At 41.0% G+C, this 21,994-nt stretch overlaps 1 protein-coding gene across 1 annotated transcript in view; it reads right to left on the bottom strand.

The window, feature by feature from the left end:
* LYST (lysosomal trafficking regulator) overlaps positions 1–21,994 on the bottom strand; it is a 155,174-nt gene that overhangs the window by 5,559 nt on the left and 127,621 nt on the right. The window contains exons 45-50 of the mRNA XM_059397275.1: positions 20,245–20,475; positions 18,195–18,384; positions 14,707–14,843; positions 11,525–11,623; positions 3,751–3,890; positions 3,376–3,473 (exon numbers count right to left, since the gene is read on the bottom strand). Of these exons, the coding sequence (XP_059253258.1) occupies positions 3,376–3,473; positions 3,751–3,890; positions 11,525–11,623; positions 14,707–14,843; positions 18,195–18,384; positions 20,245–20,475 (895 nt within the window). The remainder of the gene's footprint in view (positions 1–3,375; positions 3,474–3,750; positions 3,891–11,524; positions 11,624–14,706; positions 14,844–18,194; positions 18,385–20,244; positions 20,476–21,994) is intronic.

Genomic DNA, 21,994 nt, shown 5'->3' with positions numbered 1-21,994 from the left:
TTTATAAAATTTATAAAGCAACCAGATGTGTGCTAGTAAGGTTAGAAGGCTTCCCAAAGAGACCAGTGCAGGGGTTGATCACTGCCTGGAATTGAGAGCTACTGCAGGCTCAGTCCTTCAAAACCAAAAATCAAAATGTGGGCCTTGACTCTCTGCAATGGGGTACAGAACTCAACAGAGATCTGTAGATCAGAGAACTCAACAGAATCACCCTAGCAGATTACCCAGGACCTTGGGCCACCTCAAAACCAAGTAACGACTCATCTGCCTAAGGTTGTAAATGTCAAAACTGAGGCCTTCACTCAAGACCAGATAGCTTTCATGTGTAATTTAGCATGTCAACTAAAAGTCAGAAAGCTGGGCATTGCTGAAAAAAAATTTATTCTTCCTATGCATGATCACTGAAATTAAAATAAATTGGAGAGTCACTGCCCATCCCGAATTTCATAATATTAACTTTATAATGCCATTGGCAACACACAACCAGGCTATGAACGCTAGTTAAAAGGCATATATTTTGATCCAGTGGCAGAATGATTTTTAAAAAGACAAAAACCGGGGCGCCTGGGTGGCTCAGTGGGTTAAGCCACTGCCTTCGGCTCAGGTCATGATCTCAGGGTCCTGGGATCGAGTCCCGCATCGGGCTCTCTGCTCAGCAGGGAGCCTGCTTCCCTTTCTCTGCCTGCCTCTCTGCCTACTTGTGATCTCTATCAAATAAATAGATAAAATCTTTAAAAAAAAAAAAGACAAAAACCGTCTATTATAATATTCACATGGTTTAATAAATTTCACATCTTATCATTATAAAAATCACACCCTATATGTGCTGGCAGATTATGAGCAAGAGGAAAGAGCACACCAGCGTAACTTCAGCCCCGACACAGAAATTTTATATCTGTGTGTATAATGTGTATATACATGCACACACAAATATATAACAAAAATACATACACATACATATGTTTTATTTAAATTTTGATTTTAAAGTTACCTGGCTGGTACTCACTAAATGGGTCAAGATGTTTGGTAGGCTAAATCTTTTAACTTTCTTACCTTCTTGAACTGTAAGACTAGGAGGATGAACTCTAGTTTGGGTCACTAAACATAAATTTAGCCTCTCTTTAGAAAAATCATTATATTTATTATATTTTCTATATACCCAATTCTTGTTATGATTTCTCTTATATATGCACTAAGAGGCTTTAAGAAAGTGGAGGATGCCTTTTTGTTCATATTGAAAAAGAAAGTTCCAGCCATTACTCTATTATATTGTGCTCTCCCCAGGGACACCTGAATACCCTACTAGTGGGTTAGTAATTGCAGCAAAAGTAATTTTGTTTTTTGTTCCCATAAGACTGGCTGATATAACATCACGATATAAATCACTACTGGCAGCAGGAAAGTAATTAACTTTACAAAATTCAGCTCCCTAAGGATCAGTCCTAACTTCCAAATGTTGCCAAAACAAGAAAGTAGAGAACACTATATAAATAATAATTATATTATTCCCCCAGATTCCCCTTTGGTATGACAATACTAAAAGCTGCTAATGTACAAATCATGGGAGAACAATTAGCATAAGTCATCAATCATCGGCCCACACTTGTATTAACAAAGTTGACGGTTCAAAATCGTTCCCTTTACTTACGACAATTAGGAAATAAAAATGTTTCTATGGCACTATTCAATAACTGGATGGTAGGATTGGCAAATGTTTCACATTTGATACCTTTAAAGGATGACTGAAGACATTACTTTTCCAGAATACAAGAATGAATGAATTTTTAGAAAATCAACAACAAAACTCCAAGAGACAGCTGTAGTGTAATAAAAAATACACATTTGGTCTTTGTCCCAGGTCGCTGGCATACAGCTCCTTGAGACCCTTGTAATTTAACACCTTCTGTACGCTAACAAGCTGGCTCCAGGGGGTGGGCCCTACATAGCTTCAGGTTGGGGGCCTGTCACTAGACAAACCAGCCATGTGGTTAGGAGGTTAGAATTTACAGGACCTCCCCACCTCTGGGGACAGAGAGAGGCTGGAGATTGAGCTCAGGTCCACAGCCACTGATTCCATCAACTGTGCCTACAGAATTGAACCTCAGAAAAACCCCTAAGCAACAGGGTTAGGAGGGCTTGAGCTCGTGAGCACATTCATGTGTCAGGAGGGAGGCGCACTCCGACTCCACCCAGACTGGCTCTCTGGATCTCCCCCTGTGTACCTCTGCAGCTGGCTGCTTACTCCTTTTTTTGAGAGAGAAAGCAAGAGTGAGGTAGGGGGAGGGCTCAAGGGAGAAGGCGAGAAAGAATCTCAAATAGGTAACCTGAGCCCAAGTGGGCTCAATCTCACAACCCTGAGATCATGACCGAGAAGTAGTCAGAAGTCGACACTCAAACGGAGCCACCGAGGTACCTCTGGCTGTTCATTTCTACCCTTTGTAGTAAAGGACTGTAGTTAAGTAGAGTGTTTTCCTAAGCTCTGTGAGTGTGGTGGGGGGTTGGGCACTCCCAAAATTGCGAGCTTCAAGTAGTTAGTGTCAGGATCAAATGGCACTGTTGAGCACCCAGGTGGTGTCGCGGGACTGGAAAACTCTAGGGCGTCAGAAAACACCAAACAATATAAAACACGCAAGCAAAAGATAGAGGGCCACCCCCTACAGATACGTCAAAGATAATCTATACTGAGTGGGCAGAAAGAGACAATTTTTCAAAGGATTCTTTCGATGCTATTAGGATCCTTAAGAATAGAAATGCAACAGAAAATTTATGAACTTTTCAACTGTTCTTTCCTGCTGGATGTGTGTGTGTGTGTGTTTAAAAACACAAGTTTTAAAATATGTACTACTTGAAAAAAACAAAAACTAAAAGCAAAACCTCTGATGAGGAGATATAACTCTATCATGTAAATTTAAGGCAAATTATACCTCTATATATTATAATGCAGTATGGGTCTCACTCAGGAACTGGAAGATACATATAGTCAAAGCTGATCATTGGTTTTGCTTTACACTTATGTCATGGGGAGGTAGTCAAGTTGGTAGTTAAAAAGCAGAAGCCAAAAGAAAAAAAAAAAAGAGAGAAACAAAAGCCAAGAAATTCAGATAATTATGTAACAATAATTTGCTTAACTTAGATGTGCCCAAATGCAATCTTTCATCTATCAGAAAAGGAGTTAAATGATGACAATATTAACTTTTGCATAAGTTGGCCCCTAAATTGATGACCTTGCTCTTGGACCATACTGTATTTTAACACACAAATTCACTATGCCATAATATTTTAGATGTGATTAGGGACCTGAGAGACTGAATCCAATAGTTTAAACTATGCGGGCACCAGCTAATGAGTCTGTGCTTTAGTTCTGGCCTTGCTTACCTGAATCACACACAGTGGCGATGTCTCCAGTAGTTTCACTGGCAGAGACGGCCGTGACAGGGCTTTTGTGTCCCGCCAGGCTTTGTACATAGCACAACCTAAAAGACCAAAGACAAATTTGCATCTGATCATTAAATATCATTAGATTCTCTTGTATAATTCCTTCCCTTAGTGTATGGACCTATGATTCATAAGGCATTCCCCACTATATTCCTAACTGATCTTTTGCTTTCAATGGGATTACAAACTAAAGTTTGTATTTCATGCGCTTAAAATGATCATAAGGTAAAGATCTTATTTCAGTGCACCTGTTTCACACAGGAAGAAAAGAAACATAGAGGCAGTTGTGTCTGAGTTGGAAACCTTCTTCTGTACCTGTTTAAATCCCATATGATGCAGGTTCCATCTCTGCTCACACTTATCATTATACTGTAGGGTTTGCAAACAAATAAGCTGGTTATCTCTTCTGTGTGCCCATACAGATGTATCTGAGACTCCATTTCTATCTCTGAGGGCTGAAATTGAAAAAAGTCAGTGAAATACAAGATAAAAAGCATGACAAAAGTTTTCCTAGTACTCTGTTTCAAAAATAAGAACTCAAGGGACTCAAACATTTTTCTCAAGCACATCATGTTTCAATCCATTGCAGTTCAACTCTTTCCTAAAGGGTAAAACTAATTAAACTTCAAAACATTTTTAATTGTCCATAATTTCAAGAATTAAAATGCTTTTTCATTTTTTGTCTTCTTGTCCAATCTTTGTCCAAATACATACACAAGTATTTTTATAGTTATGATTACTGCCACCCAAATAATTTTATATCTTATATTTAAACATTCTCCCATAAGTATTTTCTATTTTTGACACTGTCTTCAAAATGAATTTAATGATGTTACAATATTCTGTGCAGTTGGTATGCCATAATTTACTTGAGCATTTTTACTGATAGACATTTAAAATTGTTTCTAGTATTTTCAAAATTATAGATACCATAACTAAATCCTTCATGTGTGAAAGTTGAGTTCTTCTGAATGGTTTCTTCAGAATAAATTTCCAGAACCCTACTAGTAGGTCAGTGATTACTAACAATTTTATAGCTCTTGACAATGTACTTTCCAAAGGCATTGTACCAATTCATGATGCCACCAACAGTGACGTCCTCTCAAACCACCATTACCTGTCTATAGCGACAGATGGGTTTTCTAAATGAAAGGCTGCAAACTGATGTTACAAGGGCCACGTTGGCTCACAGATGCCAGATGTTTATACTAGGTTTGATTCGTGATTTCATTAGACTAAGCTGTTTATTGTCTTAAAGTATTTCAATATTTCCACTTCAAAGGATACAGCAAAGTAGAAAGAGTAAGTATAATAAAAAGGTGTATATTGACCACTTGGTTAAACTAATCCTAACATTTTCTATGATCAATTTATTTTTTTAAACAGAGAAAAAATTAAACATTACCCGGTTTGTGTACTGTTCTATTTCCTCTCTCATCAGAAGTTACTACCATCCTGAATTTTGCATTTGTTTCCCACATGTATAGAACATGCGTTCTACTATACGTTGCCATAACCACAACACACTGTATGGTTACTCATGGTTACTCATGTTGACGAATCACTTTTCACTTTCTGTAAGTGCTATTAGTCTTCTGGTGTCTTTCGCATCTTGCCCTTTTGTTCAACACTGCTTTGGAAACATACCTGTGTTGATACAGTAGTTGGTGCTCACCTACTTTAAAGTGCTACATAGTCCAGGGTTTTACTCACATAAAAATACATATTTTACACTAAAAGAATCAAATGACCAGGCAATACCAGGCTCACAGTCTTTCTTGGAACGACCAGCTGCCACAGCGTGGCAGGTGCTTCGGTTTAGTGAGGACACATGACACTCCCACACAAAGTCACAGGCAGGAGACGTGCTTTCACAAGGCCCAGAGTCCCAGGTCTGAGCCCCTGCTGTCTCTCTTCGGACTGTGACCCCCTCAGCAAGGAGAGGTGTCTGCAGGGCCAAAGGCATGTGCCCAGAACTCTTTCAGACTGTGCTTCCAGGAACCTGGGACCAAGGAATGCCCTGATGGCAAAGGCCCGAGCCCCTCCTTTTCCTGCTTGAACTCTTGAGCTCTGGAGTCCATGACCCACTTCACAATGTAAGTCTCTGAAAATTGCCCAAACTTCTAAATGTCAGCAAAGGTTGCTCTAAATTGCATTTCTCTTATTATAACCAAGTTTCACTTTTCCACATACTCATTTTCTTGCATGTAAATTGGTATGCCTGGTTTTGTGTATTTGTTACTACATGTAAAAAAATTATTTGGGGGCACCCTGGGGGTTAAGCCTCTGACTACCCGCTCAGAGGGAATCTGCTTCTCTGCTCCCCCCTTCCCTCCCCCTGCTCGTAAGCTCTCGCTCACTAAAATAAACAGTCTTTTTAAAAAATAAGAAAAAATTGGAAAACCCAAAAGACTCCACTCCAAATCTGCTAGAACTTGTACAGGAATTCAGTAAAGTGTCAGGATATAAAATCAATGCATGGAAATCAGTGGCATTTCTATACACCAATAGCAAGACAGAAGAAAGAGAAATTAAGGAGTCAATCCCATTTACAATTGCAACCAAAACCGTAAGATATCTAGGAATAAACCTAAACAAAGAGGCAAAGATTTTTACTCAGAAAACTATAAAGTACTCATGAAAGAAATTGAGGAAGACACAAAGAAAGGGTAAAACTTTCCATGCTCATGGATTGGAAGAGCAAATATTGTGAAAATGTCTATGCTACCTAAAGCAATCTACACATTTAATGCAATCCCTATCAAAATCCCATCAATTTTTTTTTCAAAGAAATGGAACAAATAATCCTAAAATTTGTATGGAACCAGAAAAGACCTTGAATAGCCATAGGAATGTTGAAAAGGAAAGACAAAGTTGGGGGCATCACAATTCCAGACTTCAAGCTCTATTACAAAGCTGTCATCATCAAGACAGCATGGTACTGGTACAAAAATAGGCACATAGATCAGTGGAACAGAATAGAGAACCCAGAAATAGATCCCCAACTCTATGGTCAACTAATCTCCGACAAAGCAGGAAAGAATGTCCAATGGAAAGAAGACAGCCTCTTCAATAAATGGTGTTGGGAAAATTGGACAGCCACATGCAGAAAAATGAAACTGGACCATTTCCTTACAGCACACACGAAAATAGACTCAAAACGGATGAAGGACCTCAATGTGAGAAAGGAATCCATCAAAATCCTTGAGAACACAGGCAGCAACCTCTTTGACCTCAGCCGCAGCAACTTCTTCCTAGGAACATCGCCAAAGGCAAGGGAAGCAAGGGCAAAAATGAACTATTGGGACTTCATCAAGATCAAAAGCTTTTGCATAGCAAAGTAAACAGTTAACAAAACCCAAAGACAACTGACAGAATGGGAGAAGATATTTGCAAATGACATATCAGATAAAGGGCTTGTATCCAAAATCTATAAAGAACTTACCAGACTCAATACCCAAAGAACAAATAATCCAATCAAGAAATGGGCAGAGGACATGAACAGACATTTCTGCAAAGAAGACATCCAGATGGCGAACAGACACATGAAAAAGTGCTCCACATCACTCGGCATCAGGGAAATACAAATCAAAACCACAATGAGATACCACCTCACACTAGTCAGAATGGCTAAAATTAACAAGTCAGGAAACGACAGATGCTGGCGAGGATGCGGAGAAAGGGGAACCCTCCCACACTGTTGGTGGGAATGTAAGCTGGTGCAACCACTCTGGAAAACAGCGTGGAGGTTTCTCAAAAAGTTGAAAATAGAGCTACCCTATGACCCAGCAATTGCACTACTGGGTATTTACCCTAAAGATACAAATGTAGTGATCCGAAGGGGCACATGCACCCGAATGCTTATAGCAGTCTACGGCCATACCACCATGAACACACCCCATCTCGTCTGATCTCGGAAGCTAAGCAGGATCGGGCCTGGTTAGTACTTGGATGGGAGACCAAGTGCTTATAGCAGCAATGTCCACAACACAATAGCCAAACTATGGAAAGAACCTAGATGTCCATCAACAGAAGAATGGATAAAGAAGATGTGATATATATATATATATATATATATATATATATATATATATATATAAATACTATGCAGCCATCAAAAGAAATGAAATCTTGCCATTTGCGATGGCATGGATGGAACTAGAGGGTATTATGCTGAGCAATATAAGTCAATTGGAGAAAGACAACTATCATATGATCTCCCTGATGTGAGGAAGTTGAGAAGCAATGTGGGGTTTGGGGGGTAGGAAAAGAATAAATGAAACAAGATGGGATCGGGAGGGAGACAAATCATAAGAGACTCCTAATCTCACAAAACAAACTGAGGGTGGCCAGGGGGAGGGCAGTAGGGAGAGGGTGGTTGGGTTATGGACAATGGGGAGGGTATGTGATATGGTGAGTGCTGTGAAGTGTATAAACCTGGCGATTCATAGACCTGTACCCCTGGGGCTAATCATACATTATTTGTTAATTAAAAAAATAATAATAAAATAAAAAGAAGTACAAACACATAAAAAAAAAAATTATTGGGAGGGATTCCTCCTTGTTTCTGCTGGATGACCTTGACCACCATACGGGTCTATGCACACCTTAGCAAGTCAAGTCTGGAGATCTGGACCACCCAGGGAACTGTAACCCAGGCTGCAATTCCATACAAGAGGAGCCCCCCAGAACTCACCTGCACCCTTCTGGTGTAGTCCTTCTGAAGCTGGCCTTGGGAGAAGGGCCTCCTCAGGCCTCCTGAGCTTGCTCGGTCCCTGGGTATTAGGTATTCCTCTCACAAGGGCTGTCCGAGGACAGTGTCAGTACTCCAGGAGTGACAAATGCCCTCTAGGCGAGAGCTCCCCTGCTTATTTACCTCTCTGGCTTGGAATTCCCTACTAGCTTGTCAGCAATTTGATGCTTTAATTACTACACACATGTATGTGTGCGTATTTTTTTTTAACTCCATGATCACGAATAATATTTACAGGGTAAACACAGCATAGGATCCCTTTAGTGGTTGTTGATAATTTTATAGACTTTACACTTTAAAATGACTGCAAGAGTTAGTGGTACTAGATGATTCCCTGACAGGTCAGAAAACAGTTTCCATGGGCAGAATAGGAACCATGGACTACTTCATTTAAAAAATGCTCTTGAGGGGCACCTGGGTGGCTCAGTCGGTTAAGTGTCTGACTCTTAGCTTCGGCTCAGGTCATGATCTCATGGGTCATGAGATCAAGTACCATTTCTAGCTCTGCAGTCACTGGGGAGTCTTCTTGAAGGTTCTCTCCCTCTGCCCCCTTCAATCGCTCTCTCCCTCTCTAAAATAAATAAATAAATAAATCTTCTAAAAAAACTGCTCTTGAATGATATACCATTACCTCAGATAAACCTCATATATACTCTCTGCCACCACCAATTCAGAGGATGGAAGTACAGGTGTTCACTTGCATGAAGACAAGGTGGCCATGCTACTTAATTAGTGAAAAAAATGACTCAAGAGCAGCTATTTTAAAATCGGTTATCACTTTGGGAAGACATTCTTCTCTAATATGTAAATGGCTTATAGATAATTCCTTATAACAAATCAACTTATTCATCCTTACCTAGAATACATTTTAGAAGACAATCTTGGGGAATTGAACAGAACTTAACAATGTTCAGAGTTAAATATGCTTCACTAGGTAAGGAATGTATTTCATAAGATCCCCTTGAAAAGATTTTCTGACGGTCATTATTTTGGTCACATCCTACACAGCACTTGGGGAGCCCGTCTTTTGTCTGTGTTAAAGCTACTACAAATAAGAACATCCATACTTCCTGAATGCCTGTGCTCAGTGGGTTGGGAGAACAGCAAGCAGAATATGAGTTGCCTCTGGCTAGCCTCACAGGGACGGGGTCACAATGCATCTTTGTGGGATGCCGAGATGGTGAGGTGGTCCCTGAGAAAAAGTCACAAGAACATCCATGAAAATCCACCGCTCCTCCCCTCAGAGCAAACAATGATAAAAGTGCACAGCTAAAATGCACTGTGGGACGTGGTTAACTAGTAACTTAATCTCGTGACTTGATTACCTAATACTGTTACATTTAGGAGAAAGAGAAAACCCTCACGAATAAAGCTGAAAAACCTACTTTCAGGCAAATGTACAGCTGTGGGAAGGTAAGCAACATGAGCTTCGCAGGCTTACAATGGCTTCACCGGTCAAGGAGGCACATGTCTTGCCAGTTCCCACTGCGACAGCCGTGCCCCCTGCCGGCGCGTCTGGCGCATCCAGAGCTCTGCAGGGCCTGGTGACTCCTACGCCAACAACCTTATCTTCTCTCTAGCCCGACTACACACCATGTCAGCATACACTGAAAATTCTGACGGGAAGAGTGGCGCTAAGGAAAACTGGGAACAAGGCTATGCAAAGTGCTGGGAAAAGCAAAAGAAAACAAAAGCAAAAGCAGCAGCTCCTGTTTGCAGAGCAGTCAGACGGCACGGTGCGCAACCAGGAGTGTTTGCAGAGCAGTCCGATGGCGTGGTGCGTGACCAGGAGCGCCCATGTGGACGGCTGCTCTTGCAGCGGGGATGAGAACGTATTTGGAGAGCACAAGAAACAGAGGGTGCGTTTAGCAGATAAATGTGATGTCTGGAGTCACTATTAGAGATGTTGTAAGAGTCCAAAGAAGACATTCCAATGGTTAAGACACTTCCCTGTGGAGACCTTGGCATTCTTTTCATGCTGGAATATGAGACCTTGCCTCTGTCTCCCTCTCCTGCCCTGCTTTGACCCCGGCTCCCAGCATCTAATACTCTAAACTACACATAAAAGTATTTGCTAGCCCCCAAGTTACCATGTCTTTGTTTCCAGGTTGTGGGTTTCCTGTGCTGACATACTCGTTCCTCTTTCCTCCACTTCGTAAAATGATCCTTTAAGATCCAGCTCAGGTGGAACTTTCCAGGCTTTCTGACAACCGGCCCCAGCTCTGTTCTCAGAGCACACACATCAGTGTCCTGTAATAACTGGTACGTGCCTTCCTCCTGCAAAGAGCCCTGCACCAAAGCCCACCTGGGCCACTATGGTGGGCACCCTTGCCTCCAGTCTCACACCCCCAAGTGCTGTTTCTGGCAGGCACTACAGTGGGCTTCCTAAAATGCTTGTAGATCGTATTACAACTGCTTACCACATTTTGATGGCTCCTTAGGCTAAGAGATGGACACAGTATTATGGTCACATTTATACCCCAAGGATCATGGGAAAGAATCTTAATAAGAGTTTAAAAGGGAACAAACTTGGACAGAAAAGTAAGAGGAGCCCAGTATCACCCCATGCTAGGAAGATTGGTTCTGCCCAGTAGAACACATTTAATAATTTAATGGAGAAAACTGTCATGGGGGGGGAAGCAAAAGAAAGTTCTAGACTAAAATAATTATCCCAGTTCTAGAAGGAAAAGAAAGAAAAATTATCACCCTAAATTTGCTACTTATCCTCAGCAGCACCATCGAGAATTGATTCAAGAAAGGAACAACAGTAAATTATAAGAAATATTGCATAATATGTCTTTTCTTCACTAGACTGTTTTAATTTTCAAATCCTGGAAATTCAGCAAATGGCTAAAATGAATTTCTTCCAGTAAGTGGTGGAAATCAAGATGGGCTCCTTGGATTTTGCTATAGTTCAGAGACTGTAGGAAGGTTAAATATTAGGTGTTCTAAGCTTCCAAATTTTACAGAATCTTGTAGTGTACTCCTAAGCTTGCAGGCTGACACTGAGAATACAGGAAGCATCACAGTGTCATGAAAAAGTCTAAATACAAAACAGATCATGATGCAAAATACTATGTCTTTGACACTAAAAGACAGGATTGCTATAATTATTGTCAGAAATTTTCATGATCCTAATAAACCTAAAACTAAAGAGTCAGATATGTGACCTTTCACATTTTAAGAGCTTACAGGAAGAAAAGATTAAAGAACAAAAGATTGAAGTACAAACATTTTCAGTTAATCTTATACCAATGAATTACACTTCCGAAGCCTTTTCTTCTTCTCATGAACATGAAAATCCCAAACTACTCACAAAATGAGCCCAGGACCTACCGTGCTGCTGGTAAACCTGTTAGCATAAGCCGTGATGACCCCGCATTTGCTTCCGGTGAACAGCTGGCAGCTGTCAGGCACCCAGGCACAACTTGTCACCTGTGGGTGAGGACAAACCAAAGATCATGGTGTTGAAAAGCATGAGAAATGTTTCTACTTCTCTAATGGTTATTTAAAAATATATAACCACAAACCATAAGTGACTCTTAATCTCACAAAACAAACTGAGGGTTGCTGGGGGGAGGGGGTTTGGGAGAAGGGGGTGGGATTATGGACATTGGGGAGGGTATGTGCTTTGGTGAGTGCTGTGAAGTGTGTAAACCTGGTGATTCACAGACCTGTACCCCTGGGGATAAAAATATATGTTTATAAAAAATAAAAAATTAAAAAAATATATATATAACCACAACATTTATTAAACATTTTATTTGAACTGATTAAAAATGTGCAAGATATGATAATATTCTGTAATGTTAAGCCAGATGCTAAAGGCTAGTTAAAATGTGTTACATCATCGTCTATGATTTTATACTTTTCTCTACACACACACACACAGAGCCACTTGTTCCTCAGAAATTTAATGATCCAGGATTGATGAGGTCCAAGGTTGAGTGTGTGTGTGTGTGTGTGTGTGTGTGTGTGATGTGTATATATGTGTCGTTTCACATTTTACTTTTTTTTTTTTTTTCTGCTTTTGGTGGGGAATTGGGGTAAATACAAAGAGAGAGGTATTGCTTCTTACAGTTCTAAAGATTGTTAAATAGGAGACAAAGGAAAGATAAACATGGAGAAAAAAATCTCAGATTATTCCTTTGGGACTGTAAACTCTTCAGTCCTAACCATGGAGGTGCTCTCATTCAGGACCACTCAACTCTCTGGCCCAGTAAGTCTTCCTCTGGCTCTGGGAGCCTGCTGACCCCCAGCACCAGTCCCCAGCACCTCTGCTCCCATGGGTCACTTCTCCACTCCCACCTGTCCCAGAGCCTGCGCTCATGCTGCACTGCGCTAAGGGGACAGAGGCCATCAGCCATAGATCTCATCCCCTTCCTTCCTTTGTGCCTCAAGTGTCTTGGTGCTTCTCCTGATTTAAAGGAGGAAGCTCCTCTGCTTTTAAGGGCAAACCTGCCCTGTACCAGAGTTCCTCCAGATTTTGTCTTTGCTCTCAGACTTTCAAGTGGTCTCTTGCTGGCTTCTTCCCCCGGGCCTGCAAACATGCTTGAGTGTCTGCTACATTAACAATGACCTTCTTTCATCCTGGTTCTTCTTAACTCTTGAAACATCACCACAGTTCACTGGACCCAATTTCACTGTTTGAATTTATTTCTTGAATAGTTCTAACTATTTGTAAGGATTAGTATTTCATGACATATTCTTTTTTAGAGGCCTTCCAAAGAACAAAGAGAAAAAAAAATATTTTTTATATATATTAGAATAAAACTCAGTGTCTTAGCATTACCATATGGGTCTACTAAACCCTTTCAGCCCTTTCATAAACTTAGGTTTAATGTAAACCTAAGTTACATTACAGGGTTTTAATAATTTCATCTTCCCTCTGTCTTGAAACATTATGCTGTTTCATCACTGTAGGAATTATGTCATGACTATTAAACAATTATTCCCAACTCTGCTAGAGCAAAACAAACAGGGAAATGCAGAACAATGGATCTCCAGGAAGGATAATGTAATCTGTGAAATAAACCACCATCTTTTGGTTTTCTGATCGTACTGTCCAAAGAGTGTTGTCATCTTTCAAGAAAATATAAAGGAAGACTGGAGACACTGCTTCATACTCTGCTTTTAGCTTTCCTGAACACAGCTGGGAATTCAGAATTTCTCATGTTCTACTGATAACAGAAAAGAGAATGAAATTAACAGAGGACTAGGTTTCACAATTATGAGATGAGTCAGAAGGCAAAGAGATGCCAGAACTCTAATCTCTAACCATGAGACTATGATTGTAGAAGTGAGATCTGAGTGTGGGTCCTCATATGATAACATCCTGGATGAATTTTCTCAAACTAGAGAACCACGTAGAGGACAATATATTTCTAAGGAAATACATTGCCGTTTGGCGCAAGTTCTTTATCACAGAGTATTTTGCTAGAAGAATCTGGACAATGCTGTTTTGCTAAAAGGACTTATGGCAGTTTTCTTTCATCTTTAATGATGCTGATGTGTCAAACTTTACATAATAGAAGTAATTTTGCAATGCTCAAATTCTTACTAAAATTTCTAATAAGGTTGTTTTCCACTGTCCTTATGTTTAGTTTTATTAGTTTACTGGTAATTAGATAACAAAAGGTGATGACCATTTTTTTGGGTATATTGAGGGTTAAGCATGTAAGTCATTGCCTTCCTTTCCTTTTACTGCTAAAACTCCCCACAAGTGGCAGCTTACTCCATTCCTAACATGCTCAGGGAATGGGGAAATATTAGGACACATGAATAGGCAGGAGATGTTATGAAGGTAATGGGAATCAGGAAATGGCAAAAGAATTTCCCATTGTTTAACATACAATTTAGTATGGGAAAAAGTTGTGGCAGTATTTGTGTGTGTCCATACATGCACACATATATATGTACACGTACACACACACAGTATATATACAATTGGAAATATTTTTACAATGCTTTAGGAGAGAGTAGTGGGGGGTACTATTACCCTAGTTTCAAAGAGGAAAGAACCTTAAGTTTGGAAAGGTTAAGGCACTTGCCAAAGGCTACAGAGTAAATAATAAAGGCAGGACAGTAACACAGCAGATCAGACGGCTTTAATTGGGCCCCATGCTCTTTCTACCCATTGTGATGCCTAAACACCTAGTCTAATAGTCAAAACCAGGTACAGAGGATTGCACTCTGGTTATAGAAAATGACACAGTGACAAAAGGCAAGTGAATCTTGAGAAGAAAGTGGTGCTGATTTTGTTCCAATACTGCCAGTCGCTGACGCTAAGTGCTTATAATACCATCTCAGTGAGATACTAGGGAGAAGACAAATTTTGGGGACACAGAATAGCAACAGTCAGAAAGGTCTGAGCACTGTAAACAAGGCCTAAGTCCAGCGTCACCAGCTTCCAGACTGGATTAACGGCAGAACATTAAAGACCAGCTGCTCTCAGTCTGACCCCTTTCTAGAGCATTACACTTAATTATTACGATAAAGTACTCCGTAACAAAGTTTACCTGATATTGTTGTGAACTTTGTATAAAGTTTATTGGAGGCTCGCTTTGTTTACTCTTCAGCCTTAAAATGTTATCAGCATATCCCCAGCTCAGGATGGCCGACCACTGAATGTCAGTACTGTTCATGCTTCTCACACCTCAAAAAGGAGAAAGAAAAGCGTCAGACTGCCACTGCTCAACTGTTATTTGATAGCCCCCCAAAATGGCTGAAGTTTGCATGGCAGAACACAGTATCTTTCCAGAGCAAATCATCTTTGTATTTATAAGATGGATGGATTTAAGTTGGTTTTATTCCTTTAATGCTAATGGGATTTTAAGAGTGGAAACTGAATTCTTTTTCACTCGTGGTGTTTGGTTAGGGCTTATCTGATTTAGCACCAAAATGTCTGTTCAGAAATTTTTATGGAAGACAATGATAGTCCAGCTTATTCTGTTCATGTTCTATCACACTTCTACTTTTAAAAATAAATATAAACTAGACACCGTTTAAATAACTTTGTAGCTACCACCTGCCGATAAATCAGTATGGACAACTGTCGATACTGTAAAGAACACTGCCTCCCTAAAAGCAACACCTGTCCTGGGAAGGGACCATTTAATCCTGTCAACTGCCAGGGCTTTGCAGAGCAGACAGATTTGACAAGCTTCTGCTCTTCTCCTCTTCCTCTTTTTTCCAACATAGTTTTATGTCTTTTGGGATAAAGATTTGGAGATTTTGACATCCCTTTTCAGTACTATTCATAATCTATGCCTTGTTGGTATGCTGGATATAGCTAATGCAACAGAAATGCTAGAACTGATGCTGCCCTGGAAATTTGCCCTGCTTAAGTCGCTTAAGGAGAGAGAATGGGCCTTATTTATTCCAGCACCTAGCAAAATAAGCCCACATATAAAGGAATGAAACAAATACATATTTGTTGAAAGAAGCAATACTACAGTGAAAATGTAATTCACAGATTTTTGTCTTCTTTTGTTGAGTATAATACCAAATGCTGACATCAGTTTTACAATAAAGGAACTGGAACATACCCACTTAATAAAATCCCCTCTAAATCTAAGCTGCTAGGGAAAGGAACCACATTTCATGAGTCTCAGGGCCTCTCAAATTCAACCATAATGCCTGGCATGTAGCGGGCACTTCAATAGCCCTTGTGCTCAATGAATTAAGTACATCTAGTAACTGCCCCCACTTTCTCATTCTAGCACTTACAAGATGCACCACCTCTTTTTTTTTTTTTTTTTTTTTTTTTTTAAGAAAAATAAACTTCTCCTTTACCTACTAGGACAGTGAATCTTAATCAGGAGTTTGCAAGAAAATGGCATTTCTTGCATGCCTGGGCTTGGACTTGAGCCCCAGAGGTTCTGACACTGTGTGGCTCAAATGAGACCCAGGCAAGTATATTTTGGAAAAAAGGGATCTCAGGCAATTTGGAGGCACAATTTTTGAGTAAGGGTTTAAGGGCATCAAAACCATCACAGTTACATTATTCTATGCATATATAGCTCAGCAAAACCATACGGTCACTTGATAAAGCAGCGCTCAGTACCTTGCAGCTGTCGCACGTGACCTGACACCCATCTGTAAGTGGGGCTCTCACTCCTAAGGCTGCTATGGGGTGGGTGAGCACTCCTCTCGCTCCTCTGTAATGTGCTGGGTGCAGCAGTGAGAGCTCACACAGTCCCCAGAGAGCCCCAGGGTGCTTATGGCCTGATGGACCATTACTGAGCACTTAGGAGGAGTCAGGCACTGTGCTAATCATTACCTACATTATTTCATTAAATCTTTTTTTTTTTTTTTAAAGATTTTATTTATTTATTTGACAGGCAGAGATCACAAGTAGGCAGAGAGGCAGGCAGAGAGAGAGGAAGGAACAGGCTCCCCGCTGAGCAGAGAGCCCAATGCGGGACTCGATCCCAGGACCCTGAGATCATGACCTGAGCCTAAGGCAGAGGCTTTAACCCACTGAGCCACCCAGGCGCCCCATAATTCATTAAATCTTTATAGTAAATTACCCTGTGAGGTCAATCCTTTTGTTATTCCCGATTTATAGATCAAAAGCCAGGATTTAGAAGGTTTACATAATTTTCTCAAGGTCAAACAGCTAATAAGAGCTGGGATGTAAACTCAGGGTTCTGCGCCTCCTGAGGCCAGTGCCTTGTATCTGTTGTGTTATACTGTTGTGTATTACAATCTGTTGTATTATACTGCTTCCCCATACAACCTAGGTGCTGGCAAGCCCTAAGTACATTCTACAAGGGAATAAAGCATAATTTGAATGAACACTACTACTAAGGGCTCTGACTATAGTGCCACAAATAAGATAGGCTGACAATGACATCTGACATATTACGTTCCGTCATGGTAAGTGGTAACACCAGCCCTTTCTCTTCTGTTCAACAGAGACAAACTTCAATCCAGTCTAATTTTTTAAAAGCAAATTATTGACACATTTTGGTACTTTAAGTATTATTTGTAGTAAATTGTCACACATCTCACAACTAACCGCAACACTGATATTACAATAGTTATGATTATACAGATTTACCCAGTCCTACTAAGTCACCAAAATTAAGGAAAATGATAAGCAGCCTCTCTTACTGCTAACAAGTATAAAGGCAATCATTGATTCTATGATATAAACAAGAGAAAGTCTACAAAGAACTGTGGTCCAGCCAGCACACTTAATTTCTCTGAGTGCCCTCTGCTCGACACGGGTACCACATCCGTACAGTGCAGAGCTGTATGTGGTAGGAGGCTACACGGCCCCCCAAGGGGCATGGTGCCTCAGAAATCACGTTAAACCCAAACAGTGTGACTGTCAGGAGGCATCTAGTCCACACGCTGGCTTCTAGGCACATCTGCACATGCCTGATACGAACAGTCGAGCGTCATCACTGATTTGAGTGCCCAAGCCCAAGCCTAGGAAGCAGGGAGAGTTCTTTCCCATTAAACGGAATGGTTAATTACATTGACCATGAAGTAATTACAGCACTTTCCCAGGTGTTGCTGTTAGCGAGGAGTCCGTGTACTGAGGGTGAGAAAAGGATTGCTTTCCAGGCACACCTATTTTTAAAACCTGTTTTCAAGGCTAGCACGACTTCCTTGTTTTGCTTCATTCTGTTTGTTTTAATCTCCTGACTATACCTTCTGAGGTACAAGCTTTGCTAAATAACTCTGCCTATTCTGCGATTCAAGAGTCTCCAAAGGTACATTTCTCTAAGACTGATACTCTTTTAATCTTGTGAGGCTAACCATTTATTCTTGTCTCTGACTCTTCCTCTCTCATTCCAAACGGCGCTACATTTAATCTTCCCCCTTTTCCCCATGTGGTGTGTTTAATTCCTACTTTGCACTAAATAGCCACAAATTTGAACGATTTTTCACCATGGATTCAACACTTGCAAATAAAATAGTGGCATGGAGGAGCTGAAAACATCAAATCCCATGAAAATATACCTAGAGTGATTCTCATTATGTTTTCTTGTACCTTGTTCTTTGCTGTACGTCATCAGAAGACAGAAATTTTGGGATAAACCACAGATGGCTCTGGTGGGCAGAGCCTGGAGGGAACCAAATCTTTCTCCATGGGGCTGGCTGAAGCAGACCACAGGTACAGGAGCACTTGGAGAGCCTACATACTCCCCCCACTTCAAGCCTTTTATCCAGGACAAAGGACTCTAAAACAGGAAAATAAAAAGTATGATTTTTTTTAAAAAATGTAAATTTAGAGTGACTTCTAATTTGAATTCTAAACAAAGAGTAAGCAGCCTGATTATAAGCCCTTTGTAAGCAAACATTATTTTATATATATTTTTTGACTTCCCATACTTAGCATATAGAAGTATACGCTCCTTGTTGCTAGACACAGTGATGAAAATACATACAAAGCCCTGGTTCTCATGGAGTTGCCTTCCAGCTGGGAGGAGGGGCAGACCAGAGGTAAACAGACAGAGGCTCAGCAGGGGCTGAAAGCTCTAGCAAGAGGGAGGGAGAGGACTGAGAGCACGGGAGGTGCTATCTTAGATTCGGGGTCAGGGAGCTGAGGAGAGGATATCTGAGCAGAGACCTGAAGGAAATGAGATAGCAGAATGGGGCTCATCTGGGGACAGGCCATCCTAGGTGGAGGAAACAGTCGACACAAAGGTTCTGAGGTGGGAATGAGGCCAGTCAGTACCAGGGTCCCACTGTGAGCAGACACACGGCTCTGATCTTTACACATATCAGCTGCGAAGTTAGTTAGCACTAAGTGTAGTGTAGATTAAATGGCACTTATTACTTTTTAGGGATGTGCTATTAAATTATTTTGGCACAAAAAAAGAATAGAATAAAGTCAACTACGAAGCACAACATTGGTGATCTGGTTTGGGCAAAATAACATTATACTGAGATCGATCGATCTATCTATCACATCATACTGGTGTTTGAATTTTACTGGTTCTATTGCTCTGGTTTGTGTTTAACATGCAAATTTAACACATGTGAGCTCTGAACATAAAGGGTTTACATGTCTTCTGTGTTCTACATTTACTGTATTTAAGTAACATTATTTTAAGAAACAACTGTCAAGACAAGGTCTGTGAAAGCCATTTTCTCTTAAAATGGGTCACAGTTTCCTGCAGTCGGGGATGTGTTGCTTTATTTCTCCACAAAAGTTCTTCCCAACCTCTCTCCCATGCCTTTCCATTTTCTGCTATTCCTCTCCACAAACCTTTACATTTTATAATTCGTGGTCTCCCATCCTCTGCTGCTTTTATGATGAAGAATTTAGCTGAGGGTAAGAATCCATTTTCCTTTAATGGTTTGCCTGCTTTGTTTTGTATTTCAAAGTAAAAACTATGCCTACTTTCCAGTTTAAGAGGCAATACTTCTCACCGTTACTATGGGGGGGGGGGCGTCCAAAGACATACGTAAGGTTCTCACTTCACTGTAGGTCACAACACCCACACTTCTAGTGAGTACTTTTGGTGGAAGGTGGCCAAAGGCCTGCCATGCACGTGTGTACAGCCACACCCACACTCGGACCACTCTCCAGTCCTGGACGCCTTCTCTCCTCTGGTGGGCAGGTTCCTGTTAGGCCACTGCTCCGGCAGGCTTTCCCTGCTACTAGCCCCCTAGGGGCTGGCCACCTGACTTGAGCTCCCCAGAGCTCTCCTCTCAGGGACAGGGACAGCCTTTACCACACACAGGACACTGCCGCTCACAGCACATCTGCATTCGCTGGCTGCAGTGTACCCTGCTGGCGGGACCCTTCTGTTCACTAGAGCCTCGGAGGGGGCCTGACAACTGCGGGGTTGAGTCAACTTCTGCCGAATTCTATTGAAATTCAAAACCATGAGAGACTGGACTCTGAGAAACACACTGAGGGTTCTGGGGGGAGGTGAGGTAGGGGTAGGGTGAGCCTGGTGGTGGGTGGTATTACGGAGGGCACGGATTGCATGGAGCACAGGGCGTGGTGCATAAACTATGAATTCTGGAACACTGAAAAGAAATAAAAGAAAATAAAATGGGGGAAAAAGAAATAAATTCAAATGACATACCGGATAGGTAATTTCTTTGACCTGTTCTCGGGTTTCCCTGAAAGCAAACTGCACTAGTAACCCCACAGCAGCAGGAAGCTCTCCTTCAAGGTTGAGCTTGGATCCAGGCCTGCTGGCGTGTGCCGACTGGAACAACTGGCGAGGGGTCTGGCCGTAGGTTTTTATCATGGTTTCCAGTGCTCGCCTCTGAACGGGATCTTCAACTGCAGAGACATCCATTCCAAAATACGTCTGCACGGTGAGAGAGTAGAAGAGAACAAGAGGTTTGTCAAAATCAAGGTTGGCAATAACACCAAAGGGGAAACAACAATGTGTTTTATTCTCTAGATAGTAAGTTACTGTCCTCTATTTCAAATGGAAATGGTTTTTAAATGTTTTGATCAGTTAGCATCAGAAACTAAATAATGTTTCATATGTCAATTATACCTCAATAAAAAATGAGGTTTTTTTCCTTTGGTGTTTTCTTTCAATGAAGACAGATGAAAAAAAAAAGCAAGATTTTCACTTGAGTTGATCCAAAATAACAAGCAGATTAGCAAGTGGATGTATTTTTTTCTGTAGTTGCCTGTCCGATATTGGTCAGAAAACTAGAGTGAAAGGGTTTGTCAAAATCATTTCAGGTGGTCAACAAAATTGAACAAGACAATTTCAGCTTATGGCAACACAGACGCAGAAGAAAAGTAGATGACCCTGCCCTGCCCCGATTTTCTCAATTTGCACAAATGAGGACTAGAAGTTCAAAGCCATTTGTATCTGGCCTTTAATTATGTGATAGCCAAGTACTCTTTTGTTCTTGGACATTAATGTGCTCAATGAAAGATTTGGATTACTCTTCTCTCAAGACACAACAGCTGATTTCAGAGGATGATGTTCTATGCTAACTCACGTCAGGGCCAAGGACAGGCTGCCCAAAGATGGACCACTTTGGCCTATTGATTTTATCTTATTTTAAAGATTATTTATTAGAGAGCGTGTGCGCGAGCAAGAGAGAGCACATGCAGGGTTAGGGCAGATAGAGGGACAATGAGAATCCTAAGCAGGCTCCATGTAGAGCCTGACACAGGGCTCTATCTCACGACCCTGAGACCATGACCTGAGCCAAAATGCAGAGTCAGATGCTTAACCAACTGAGCCACTCAGGCACCCGAAGCATATCAATTGTTTTAAATAAGTTACTTAGGAGACAGCTTGTATATGGAGACCCAGACCCTCCTCCGTTCCCCTGAGAGCAGGAAATAAATTTTCCATGTGAAAGGTAGCCTCCCCATAGCAGGAGGTAAAGAGCTATCCTTATGACCGGAGATGGGAAATTTAGAGTGGAAAAGACTGGATAAACAACACTTGCTACTTTTTATTAATTTGCTGTCCCAGCCCAAATTCTGTTTAGAGATCCTTACTAACTGAAGCTCCCAAAGTTAAGTTTTCTTTGCCCTATCAATTCCTCATAGATTCTTCGTTTCTCTGTCTAAAAAGTGTAAAAACTGTCTGCCTTGGTCATTTCTTGAGGTCTTGATTTCATTATTGACCCTCTGCACATAACTGAACTCCAGTTTTTGTTGTTGTTGTTGTTTTTTCCTATTAATCTGTCTTATGTGAATTTAACTCTTAGGCCAGCTGGGAGATGTTGAAGGGTAGAGGAAGAATTTCTCATTCCCTTCACTCACACACACCACGTTGGAGATGTCCATGAACATCAACTATTGAGGCATCTATATAGACATTAGTAAGGAGCCTAGATTTTTGAGGTCTC

Source organism: Mustela nigripes, chromosome 4 (assembly GCF_022355385.1).
Source record: "Mustela nigripes isolate SB6536 chromosome 4, MUSNIG.SB6536, whole genome shotgun sequence".
NCBI lineage: Eukaryota > Metazoa > Chordata > Mammalia > Carnivora > Mustelidae > Mustela > Mustela nigripes.
Note: the sequence above shows the minus strand (reverse complement) of the source record. Positions and strands in the feature narration are given on the sequence as shown.